Source organism: Schistocerca serialis, chromosome 9, assembly GCF_023864345.2.
Source record: "Schistocerca serialis cubense isolate TAMUIC-IGC-003099 chromosome 9, iqSchSeri2.2, whole genome shotgun sequence".
NCBI classification, from domain to species: domain Eukaryota; kingdom Metazoa; phylum Arthropoda; class Insecta; order Orthoptera; family Acrididae; genus Schistocerca; species Schistocerca serialis.
This window is the reverse complement of record NC_064646.1, coordinates 287,858,487-287,871,413: the sequence shown is the minus strand read 5'-3', so window position 1 is coordinate 287,871,413 and position 12,927 is coordinate 287,858,487. Positions and strand designations below refer to the sequence as shown.

Genomic DNA, 12,927 nt, shown 5'->3' with positions numbered 1-12,927 from the left:
GCAAAGGAATACTTCTTTGGCACCCAGTATCCCTGTGGACTGGAGCAACTGAAGCATGTCATTTGCCAGGGCTTTGGCTGTCTATCATGAGGCCCAAAAATGAGGGATATCCTACCCAAGATTCTTCCAACCCTTCCTAAGGTGGTATTCCATCCCCCACCAACATCCTAGTCTATACCTATACCACTCCCACTCTTAACCTCTTGCGTCAGGGGTTTTATACCTGTGGCTCCTACCTTCATAACTTCACAGAAGCTCTTCTGCGGACATTGCAGAACTAGTACTCCTGGGAGAAAGGTTTTAATCTGCCAGGAAGTTTCATATCAGTACACACTCCACTGCAGAGTGAAAATCGCATTCTGGAAACAACTGCCAGGCTGTGGCTAAGTCATGCCTCTGCAATATCCTTTCTTCCAGAAGTGCTAGTTCCGCAAGGTTCGCAGAAGAGCTTCTGTGAAGTTACAAAGGTAGGAGACTAGGTACTGGCATAACAGAAGCTGTGAGGACAGGTCGGGAGTCGTGCTTGGGTAGCTCAGATGGTAGAGCACTTGCCCACGAAGAGTCTCAGTCCGGCACACAGTTTTAATTTGCCAGGAAGTTTCATATCAGCGCATGCTCTGCTACAGAATGAAAATCTCATTCTGGGGAGTATTCATTATTTCAAAAGTAGTCCCCAAAATTGCTAATACATATATCCTAGTGTGAGAGAAGATGGTCAGTGCCTTCATGGAAAAGTGTAGGTAAGTACCTACGGAACCACAGTTGTACCCATGTGCTAAGCTCTTCATACAAAGCAAATTAACAGCTGTGAATATCTTTCTTTAGGCCTCAAAAAATATGGAAAGTGCATTGACAGAGAATGGGATTGTATGGAGGATGTGCAAGGGCTTCCAGATGAAGCTTCTTCAGCATACTCGAAACAATCTAAGGAACATGCGGTCGGACTCACTTGTTGCCAAGGTTGTTTCACTGGGAGGCCCTTCCACATCCCTTATATAGCCCTGATCTCTCCCCATGCAATTTCCACATTTTTGGAGGCCTGAAGAAAGACATTTGCGGCCATAAATTTGCTTCCACTGAAGAGATGTGTGTCTGAGTACAGTCATGGTTGTGTAGGCAGTCGCAAGCATTTTCGCATGAAAGCATTGACCATCATATCTCAGAGTGGAATAAATGTATCAACAGTTACGGCAATTACTTTTGAAATATTTAACAGTTTACTTACTCTTTTTCAATCTGTCTCATTTTCATTTGACTGCCCCTTATAACTTGTACACAAAGATTGCCATTGTACAGCATTTCATGCTCTTTCAATATAACTGCCACATCGTTAACAACAACCAGAAAAGGCCACCACTCTTATGTAGTTGAGTGCTGTGTTGTCTATAGATACACCTAACTGTACACATATTTAACTAGTTTTGAGCTATCGCTCAATTTTTACTGTAGATAAAAACTACCATAAAGATGTCAAAGTGCATCCACCTGTTGCTGTGACATATCAGTTGTGTGTAGGAGAGTGCATACTTAAACTACAAAAAGTTAGAAAAACCTCTGTGTACTGGTTTTGTGTGTGTGTGTGTGTGTGTGTGTGTGTGTGTGTGTGTGTGTGTGTGTCACACATCAGTCCTCCACTACCAGTAAGGGATTACTGTTTCTCATTTTTGTTTAGGGTGTGTCCATCCTCAACTAGATTTTACTGTAATAACTTTCAAGCATGTGTACACATTGTGTTTTCATCATTAAGGCTTCAAGCTGAAGAAAAAACGAGCTACACATATTCCAATCAAAAATAAAATATTGTAATCCTGTTGAAACTGCTTCATTCCATCTCTGACTGATAGTGTTGCTCACATTGTATAACAATCATCTTGCGTGCTTTGCAACGTTTTTATCAACTCAGTACATGTGATGGGTGGTTATAAGGGTATTCAGAAAAGTCAGAGCAAATGAATTTGTTTTGTACCGTTAACGAGTTGCATGGGGTTCTGTGTCAAAACCCGTAAAATAAGCCAAATCCAAAAGATATTGTCAGGGAACGTACCCTTTGCTGCCTCCCTTTCTTACGAATGTCAGCATAAATTGTACACAGCAGTGTTCTGATGTTCTTCACTTTTTTCCTCGATGTTCCTATTATAATAATTAGTCAAATAAAGCGTAAAGTAATGTGGTTAAAACTTAATTTTGTATCCGTGTTAGTGTCACAAGAGTCAAATTTTCAATTCTTTGTGATAAAGATGAGAAAAGTAGTTGAACTACAGTTTGAGGGCACCCAAGTACAACTATCATGGAATAGTGCAGTAAAGCACAGCCATTCTATCTTAGAAGGAAGAGACGGGGATTTAAACACTGCTTCTAGTGAGCAACAATGCCATGTCGTCAACATGTACGTGTAACTATATTTAAAAACAAATTAAGGGTGAACAGAGTTTTATAATTATGAGTAAATTGTCTTATTTGTCTAACTGTAGTTTAAAATGTGTGTTAGATGCCTTTGTAGGCAGCTGTGATTGGTATATGGAGGGAGAAATCAGTGTTTGTATGCTACCTTCTTGCGGACACAAACACTACAATATATTGCCTTTAAATTGCAAATGCTTCATCTGATCCTATCAAACAATAATTTTTACCTCAAATATTTTAACAGACTATTATAGTTAGTTTCTTTTTATCTTTCAGTTTTCGGAAGCTCCTTAGTGACAACAATGGTTCGTTCCTTGGTGCTGCTCCAAAACGAAGTCTTTCATCATTGTCCAAGATGGCCCTATCTAGCACTTCAGATTCTAATATACCATTGTAATAGAGTTGTTGATCCTTCATTTACTGCTTTATTTCCTAGATATATTGTTGATATTGCAGGCAATATTGAACTCTGCAGGTTTCATGAATGAAGATGTGTGTTTATTGAAATTTGAGTGAACAAAAGACCATCTCAGAGATAATCAGAAGTATGTTCCAACTATATTAATAGCATTTTGGTCAATATCCACTGTCTGTGTGTAGGCAAATACGGAATCTAAAATGTTGTTAGTACTGAATAAGTAGATAAGAGTATTACAACAAATGTGGTTTATCTTTCCACACATTCCTTTCTCTTTTGTTCAGTTGCTTATTGTTTCAACAATTTGTTATGAAGTCGTAAAAATGCTGTGCTCTCTTGGACGTTTGTTTTACAATCATTTGCCTGAATTTTCTGCTTAATTCTTGCTTTTAGATACTTTTAAGAGTTCAGAGCATATATATTTTTATTTATACGTGTACATTACTTCAGTGAGTATAAAACTGAAAAGAAAAGCTGAACCATTTTAAACTGATAGTTGGTGTTTTAAATGTTGCTGCATGTGTCTGTGGATTCATATCCATTCCCAGTATTGTTACTAAATTGATGTTTTATTTATTTTTTCGTAAATATTCAAATTTATAAATACATCATATGTATCTGTAGAATATATTTCCAGATAAGTATGATAAGACATTCATTGGTAGATCTACTTGATGACATGTTTTTATAGACTGGTTTTTATAATTGCTCGTGCAAGTCTGTTTCCTTTGTTCCTGTCAAACATGAACAGAGAACTTTGTCACCTTGTATAGCTGAAAAAACTTTTCATTTGTCTTTGTTGCAGTTTAATTTACACATGTACACTCATTTATAGTTACGCTGCTACTTTGTACATTGCATCATATATTGTAAATATGCTAAATCTCTTTGTGGCAGAATGTACTGCCATGTACTGCAGAAGGCTTAATATATAATAATTTGTATATTGATACACTGATGTGATAACTTTTTTATCTTTTTGTATTTTGGATCTGATAACTTTATTTGTGTAATATATGATTCAGTGCTACTATTTTAAGTTGATTAAGTGTGTTGAAAATATTATGGAAAATATGCCATTTCTTTAGAAGAATATACACTAAATTTTGTCATGACATACACTGCACATTAGAACTATGGTGAGCTGAAGAAGGTGAATGACTTTTAGAACTTTTTCATATATGTTATGATGAATAGATAAGACCTGAAATATGTATTGTTGCAGGTCTCATAAAAAATGTTGTACACACACAAATATTTTTCCTGGAAGTTTTGTGATACAGGGTACATAAAAATACTTGAAATTACTTAAAATTTTTGACATTCATTTATTTGGTGTTCTTGCTTTTTTGTTGTGTACAGATACAGTCTTGTGTGCCAATAAGAGTCACTATTTACAGTTGTTCTAAGGTGGCAGAAACCAACACTTTGTCATTTGACAGTAAGTCACTCAGCAGATTGTGTACTGCTATACATTTTGGAATGTTTGACATTAAATAAAAGCATTTAGAGTGAAGTATACTGATAGAGATTGTAGCAGTTTGTTATATTTGTTTTTGCAACAAGTGTTTCTGTAAATGTTAATGTTATGCAAGTACTTTTAAGCTAAATGTTTTACAAAAGATTGACCTTTTTGTAACTGGATACTGAAAAATTTGGTTGTATAGGTACTAAAACAGGCATTTGTGCAAATAGGAACAGTGATGGTAGATATGTTGTGCAAGAAAGTCCTTTCTTCAGAAGGATCAAGATTCTCATATCCAACAATAAATGCCATTTTTCCTATTTTAAAATTATTGATGAGTTAGAAATACAATCTTTTAGACACCATTATTCTGTACTGAAAATTTTAACAGATTTTATGGAATTAACTACAAATATACCTGGCAAAAAAAGGCAATCCTGTAGATTTGAACACCCTATTCAGTGCATAATTTCAGTTCTGTGCATTCAGTCTAACTTGTTTAGATGTAAGTTGGCTGACCAAAAATATATGGATGTTAAAATAACCACTGTCAGTTTTGTTCAGAACTATTTCCTCTCCAGATGGCTTCATTTTATGAAGAAACTTCTTACCCTTCCGGCATCATCTACCTTATTTTATGTCTAATTCCACTTCATATTCAGATCATATTTCCCCCCCTTTAATTTAACTGCTAATTTACTCTCAAAAGAAATAACTAGAAACAGTAAAAGACGAAATGATATATGGTACTCTCTTTATTGCCAAATTAAACAGAGATAATTTTGTGATACATCGAAGTAGTAGCCCAGTACTGGTATGTGTTTCCCTGCACTAGACAAATCAAAGCAGTTATGACAGACCATCCACAACCAGTCCACCAATGGCTATCTAACACACTGTAATTCAAATTGTTTCATCAATTGTTTTGGTAATTCTTTTGTGATTGAACTTTCTGCAACATTCCATTGTTTAGTTAACAATGCATAAAGTACTGCAACACATGAGTCAGTTGTAAAATGACTTCAGAGAAATGGAAGTGTTTGACTCTCTCAGAAAAAGCATGTTACTGAGGCTGTGTGAAAAGTGTAGAGTTGGGAGAGCTCATATTAAAGGATGTAGTGAGTACCTTTAGGATTCTGTCATCCTCATTACTGACAATCCTGAATCAGGAAGATCGGGTTGCTGGAAATGTACCGTATGGGGAGAGGAAGTGCGCCTGGCAAAATGAGTTCACACATCTTGAAGTGTAGAGGTCAAAACATAGCTGTCGGAGTTTATATGCCTGAAGAAAATAGTAAGTCATTCCCTGTTAGCCTGGGCATCGAAGCGTTTTCAGCTATTTAGAAAAATACTTAACAGTGAAAATACTCAATTTTTGACAATATAATGTAATTGGATAGACAAAAAAAAAAATATACTCACCAAGTGGTGGCAGGAGGACACACAGTTTTATGTATGCAGGCTTTCGGTGCCAGTGGCTCCTGGCAGAAGAATTGAATAGGAAGGAAGAGGGGTGAAGCAAAAGGACTTCAGAGGTTTAGGAAAACGGATAGAGTTTTGAAAAGTCACCCAGAACTGCAGCTCAGGATATACTTATCGGATGGGATGAGAAGGAAAGACTGCACCTGACGATGTATGGAAATCTGAGCTCAGGTTTTCAACATTGGGTGGGGGAGAAAAAAATAATATATATGAGAGACACTCGAGGGGAAGTATAAATATCTCATGAAGAGCTTCTATGTAAATGACAAAAAGTTCACCACTTCAAGACATGGCTTTTTTATGAAAACAGTTGAAAGTTAAGCTGCGATAATGGGTCGTGAGTCATTATTTTGTGGGTAACTCCATCGGTAGAGCACTTGCGTGCAAAAGACAAAGTCCAAAGTTTGAGTCTCAGTCCAGCACAAAGTTTTAATCTGCCATGAGATTTCGCTTGTGGAGTTGGTCTGGTCTCAGGAATGTATGTATTGCCAGTTTGCCATCTCGCTGCCATCCTTGATATCCGACTTTATTATTTATAATGTAGCTAAAAGAAAGATTGCTATTTACCGTAAAGAAGACATGTCAAGTTGCAGACAGCCACAATTAAGACACTTACATATAGCTTTCGGTCCCAGTCTTCATCAGTAAGAGAGAGAGAGACACACACACACACACACACACACACACACACACACACACACACACACACACGCGCGCGCGCGCTAGCACACCTCATGCACACATGACCACCAACTCCATGATCTCGAGCTGGAATGCAACTATCACATGGCATGCAAGCAGCAATCTGGAGGGGATGGGAAATGGGAAGAGAAAGGGTTAGCAGTGTACGGGTGGGAGAGAGATGAACTCTGTCTGGTGGAGTGCCAACAGGTGCAGTGTCAGGAGGTTGTGGGGCAGAAGGTGAGGAAAACAGTAGCCAAAAAGGTCTTTTATGGTAAGCAGCAATCTGCCTTTTTCTACATTGTTAATGTTCCTACCTGGAGTTTGCATTGTTTGACTATTATTTTCATCTAGCATTTAGTTTTTTTCCTGCTGTGTATTAAAAACAGCTTGTGGAGTTAATGGTTTTGTACCTATGAAGGCGTCAATGTTCGAAACATTGTATTGAAATGGTATTTGAACATCAGATTATTTCATGCCAATGTGCGTCTAAAGAGTACAGTTAAACTTTATATGTTGGTATAAAAAGTAGCAGCTTCCTTCCCCCCCCCCCCCTCTCCCCCTCAGGTTATGAGTACTAATGACATTTATGCTCGCTTAAACAGGTGAGGCAAATACTTACGACCACCTTCCCACAGCATATTGGTCCATTTGCAGACAACAGGGACCGATGGCGTTTGTGGTCTGGTCTCTTCAACCCCCACAAACCAACCATCCAAAAGACAACAGTTTCAGTTAATGGTCATATAGATTCTAAAGACCTTGTTATATTATCAAAGACAAATGGCTGTGTGTGTGTGTGTGTGTGTGTGTGTGTGTGTGTGTGTGTGTATAAAGTGGAGGTTCACGACATCAGAGATGGTGCTTGATAGTATCTGTTAAACCTTATGTACAATTGATACCTGACAAAACTGTTGATCTGAATTCTAGTAAGGAAGCATTATAAAGCTGTCATATTCAGCAGTCGTCATATATTTAGGGAGAACTATTTGTTCAGGTGTAATTTTTTGACACATAAGAGCCATGATGGTAATGTGATGCCAGTTGTGTAACAGTGGCAGGTTTCATACAGCTCTAGGTGAATGTCAACCTTATGAAACTGCCGCCACTGCCAGCTTGTGTAAGGGCTTTCAGAGCAAATGACAATACAGCATACTCTTGGTGTTTGTCATTTCCTGACACTGTCATCAATATAATGTGAGAGAGGCATCTGATAAGACAATTTTCATTGTTCCAATATCAATAGTTCTCCCTGTTCAGTGCATACAGTGCTAATAAAATGATTTCTTAGCAATGTTCGTGACTGTTCTGCAATTTTCTTTCTTCATGTGCTTCCACATGACCCGTTGTTGTTGTTGTTGTTGTTGTTGTTGTTGTCTTCAGTCCTGAGACTGGTTTGATGCAGCTCTCCATGCTACTCTATCCTGTACAAGCCTCTTCATCTCCCAGTACCTACCGCAACCTAGATCCCTCTGAATCTGCTTAGTGTATTCATCTCTTGGTCTGCCTCTACGATTTTTACCCTCCACGCTGCCCTCCAATACTAAATTTGTGATCCCTTGATGCCTCAGAACATGTCCTACCAACTGGTCCCTTCTTCTTGTCAAGTTGTGCCACAAACTCCTCTTCTCCCCAATTCTGTTCAGTGCCTCCTCATTAGTTATGTGATCTACCCATCTAATCTTCAGCATTCTTCTGTAGCACCACATTTTGAAAGCTTCTATTGTCTTCTTGTCCAAACTATTTATCGTTCATGTTTCACTTCCACACATGGCTACACTCCATACAAATACTTTCAGAAATGACTTCCTGACACTCGATGTTAACAAATTTCTCTTCTTCAGAAACGCTTTCCTTGCCGTTGCCAGTCCACGTTTTATATCCTCTCTACTTTGATCATCATCAGTTATTTTGCTCCCCAAATAGCAAAACTCCTTTACTACTTTAAGTGTCTCATTTCCTAATCTAATTCCCTCAGCATCACCCGACTTAATTTGACTACATTCCATTATCCTCGTTTTGCTTTTGTTGATGTTCATCTTATATCCTCCTTTCAAGGCACTGTCCATTCCGTTCAGCTGCTCTTCCAGGTTCTTTGCTGCCTCTGACAGAATTACAATGTCATCGGCGAATCTTAAAGTTTTTATTTCTGCTCCATGGATTTTAATACCTACTCTGAATTTTTCTTTTATTTCCTTCACTGCTTGCTCAATATACAGATTGATTAACATCGGGGAAAGGCTACAACCCTCTCACTCCCTTCCCAACCACTGCTTCCCTTTCATGTCCCTCGACTCTTATAACTGCCATCTGGTTTCTGTACAAATTGTCAATAGCCTTTCGCTCCCTGTAATTTACCCCTGCCTCCTCCAGAATTTGAAAGAGAGTATTCCAGTCAATATTGTCAAAAGCTTTCTCTAAGTCTACAAATGCTAGAAATGTAGGTTTGCCTTTCCTTAATCTAGTTTCTAAGATAAGTCATAGGGTCAGTATTGCCTCACGTGTTCCAATATTTCTACAGAATCCAAACTGATCATCCCCGAGGTCGGCTTCTACTAGTTTTTCCATTTGTCTGTAAAGAATTCGCGATAGTATTTTGCAGCTGTGGCTTATTAAACTGATTGTTCGGTAATTTTCACATCTGTCAACACCTGCTTTGTTTGGGATTGGAATTATTATATTCTTTTTGAAATCTGAGGGTATTTCACCTGCCTCATACATCTTGCTCACCTGATGGTTGAGTTTTGTCACGACTGGCTCTCCCAAGGCTGTCAGTAGTTCTAATGGAATGTTGTCTACTCCTGGGGCCTTGTTTCGACTCAGGTCTTTCAGTGCTCTGTCAGACTCTTCACTCAGTATCATATCTCCCACTTCATCTTCATCTATGTCCTCTTCCATTTCCATAATATTGCCCTCAGGTACATCGCCCTTGTATAGACCCTCTATATACTCCTTCCACCTTTCTGCTTTCCCTTCTTTGCTTAGAACTGGGTTTCCATCTGAGCTCTTGATATTCATGCAAGTGGTTCTCTTTTCTCCAAAGGTCTCTTTTATTTTCCTGTAGGCAGTATCTATCTTACCCCTAGTGAGATAAGCCTCTACATCCTTACATTTGTCCTCTAGCCATCCCTGCTTAGCCATTTAGCCCTTCCTGTCGATCTCATTTTTGAGACGTTTGCATTCCTTTTTGCCTGCTTCATTTACTGCATTTTTATATTTTCTCCTTTCATCAATTAAATTCAAAATATCTTCTGTTACCCTAGGATTTCTACTAGCCCTCGTCTTTTTACCTACTTGATCCTCTGCTGCCTTCACTACTTCATCCCTCAAAGCTACCCATTCTTCTTCTACTGTATTTCTTTCCCCCATTCCTGTCAATTGTTCCCTTATGCTCTCCCTGAAACTCTGTACAACCTCTGGTTCTTTCAGTTTATCCAGGTCCCATCTCCTTAAATTCCCACCTTTTTGCAGTTTCTTCAGTTTTAATCTACAGTTCATAACCAATAGATTGTGGTCAGAATCCACATCTGGCCCTGGAAATGTCTTGCAATTTAAAACCTGGTTCCTAAATCTCTGTCTTACCATAAGATAATCTATCTGAAACCTGTCAGTATCTCCAGGCTTCTTCCATGTATACAGCCTTCTTTTATGATTCTTGAAGCAGGTGTTAGCTATGATTAAGTTATGCTCTGCGCAAAATTCTACCAGGCCGCTTCCTCTTTCATTTCTTAGCCCGAATCCATATTCACCTACTACGTTTCCTTCTCTCCCTTTTCCTACTATCGAATTCCAGTCACCCTTCACTATCTGAAAAACTTCTTTTATTTCATCATACATTTCTTCAATTTCTTCGTCATCTGCAGAGCTAGTTGGCATATAAACTTGTACTACTGTAGTAGGCGTGGGCTTCGTATCTATCTTGGGCACAATCATGCGTTCACTATGCTGTTTGTAGTAGCTTACCCGAATTCCTATTTTCCTTTTCATTATTAAACCTACTCTTGCATTACCCCTATTTGATTTTGTGTTTATAACCCTGTAGTCACCTGACCAGAAGTCTTGTTCCTCCTGCCACCGAACTTCACTAATTCCCACTATATCTAACTTTAACCTATCCATTTCCATTTTTTAATTTTCTAACCTACCTGCCCGATTAAGGGATCTGACATTCCATGCTCCGATCCGTAGAACGCCAGTTTTCTTTCTCCTGATAACGACATCCTCTTGAGTAGTCCCCGCCCGGAGATCCGAATGGGGGACTATTTTACCTCCGGAATATTTTACCCAAGAGGACGCCATCATTATTTAACCATACAGTAAAGCTGCATGCCCTCGGGAAAAATTACGGCCGTAGTTTGCCCTTGCTTTCAGCCGTTCGCAGTACCAGCACAGCAAGTTCATTTTGGTTATTGTCACAAGGCCAGATCAGTCAATCATCCAGACTGTTGCTCTTGCAACTACTGAAAAGGCTGCTGCCCCTCTCCAGGAACCACACATTTGTCTGGCCTCTCAACAGATACCCCTCCGTTGTGGTTGCACCTACTGTACAGCTATCTGTATCGCTGAGGCACGCAAGCCTCCCCACCAACAGCAAGGTCCATGGTTCATGGGGGGGGGGGGGGGGGGGGGGGCACATGACCCAGACCCTTTCATTACCTCAGTTGTGTGATCACTACTTATATTGTGGTGGAACATTTATTTATTATTGAAAGTGTGATCATATTGTGTATCAGGGAACTGGATTGAGGATTTCTAGGTGGGGAAAGCACAGCATGGTACCTCGGATGAAGAGTAATTCACAGATGTAGAATACAGTGTTATACACTGAGGTGACTAAAGTCATGGGGTACTTCCTAATATGGTGTTGGACCTCCTGTTTTCGAGCTTAGTATAGCAGCTTCCATGGACTCAACCGCTCATTGAAAGTCCTCTGCAGCCATACTGAGCCACACTGCTTCTACAGCTGTCCATAACTGTGAAAGTGTTGCAGATGCAGGATTTTGTCTATGAACTAATCTCTTTATTATGTCCCGTAAATATCAGATAGGATAAATGTCAGGTAATCTGAGTGGCCAAATCATTCACTCAAATTGTCGAGAATGTTCTTCAAACCAGTCACAAAATATTGTGGTCCGGTGACATATTTGGGAACATGAAGCCCATGAATGGCTGCATATGATCTCGAAGTATCAAAACATAACCATTTCCAGTCAATGATCGGTTCATTTAGACCAGAAGACCCAATCCATTCCATGTGAACGCAGTTCATGCCATTATGGAACCACTACCAACTTGCAGATTGTCTTGTTGACAACTTGGGTCCATGGCTTCACGAGGTCTGCACCACACTCAAATCCTATCATCAGCTCTTACCAGCTGAAACTGGGACTCATCTGACCAGGCCACAATTTTCCGGGGGTCTAGGATGCAACCGATACAATCACAAGCTCAGAAGAGGCACTGCAGGTGATGTCATGCTACTAGCAAAGGCACTCACATCAATCATTTGCTGGCATAGCTTATTAACACCAAATTTTGACACACTGTCCTAAAGGATATGCACCTTGTACATCCCACACTGATTTCTACCATTATTTCATGCAGCAATTTTTGAGAACATGTCTCTCTGGAGTGCATTGGTTTAATTATTATTTAAAATTTAGTATAAACATTCATAGTTGCAATTCAATTTTAAATTTTATGCAGTGTTGCGTGTCTGTTAGCACTGGCATCTCTACAATAACACTGCTGCTCTTGGTTGTTAGGAGATGGCTGTTGGCCACTGCATTGCCTATGGTGAGTTGTAATGCATTAAATGTTTTGGCTTTCTCGACACACTCTTTTTACTGTGCGTCTTGGAATATTGAATTTCCTAACAATTTCCAAAATGGAATGTCCGATGCATCTAGCTGCAACTACTATTCTACATTCAAAGTCCGTAGGTTCCTGTCATGTGGCCATAATCACATTGGAAACCTTTTCACATGAATCACCTGAGTACAAATGATAGCTCTGCCAAAGTGCCACACTTCTATACCTGGTGTACACAATACTACCCCCATCTGTATACGTGCATACCGCTATCCCATGATTTTTGTCACTTCATTGTGTACTATTCCAGACAAGTGATGTCTCCCTATGTCTTCTTACCAATGAGTGATGTGTGTGAAAGAAAACTGTAAATTTAGGTGTCATAAGTATAGAGATCATTAGGGATAGTTATTTTGTTTGCATGTGGTGAGTCATGCTGAGGGACGATGCGTGTATGCAAGATGAGACAGTGATCGTAGCAGTTTCAAGGGAGGAAATACATGCTTGGAAAGAAAACAGAAGTTCTGGGAGTCGCCGATCTGCTTTGAAGAAGCATAGAAGTTGTCAGGTGATACAGATACTTTTGACAATAAAAGTTCCACTGTTTAAAAAACAAATGGAATGTTATTTTAATATTCATTATTTGTTGGTAATCCATGTTTGAACA

General features: G+C 39.2%; 1 protein-coding gene across 6 annotated transcripts in view; it reads left to right on the top strand.

Annotated features, from left to right (window-relative positions):
- LOC126419041 (RILP-like protein homolog) overlaps positions 1-4,830 on the top strand; it is a 173,488-nt gene extending 168,658 nt beyond the window's left edge. For 4 of the 6 annotated variants that reach the window (XM_050086104.1, XM_050086109.1, XM_050086107.1 and 1 more), the window contains one exon: positions 2,680-4,830. In XM_050086104.1, the coding sequence (XP_049942061.1) occupies positions 2,680-2,800 (121 nt within the window). In that variant the 3' untranslated portion in view covers positions 2,801-4,830. The remainder of the gene's footprint in view (positions 1-2,679) is intronic. The other 2 variants (XM_050086106.1, XM_050086108.1) reach the window with 1 other exon arrangement.
- The last annotated feature ends 8,097 nt before the right edge of the window (positions 4,831-12,927 follow it).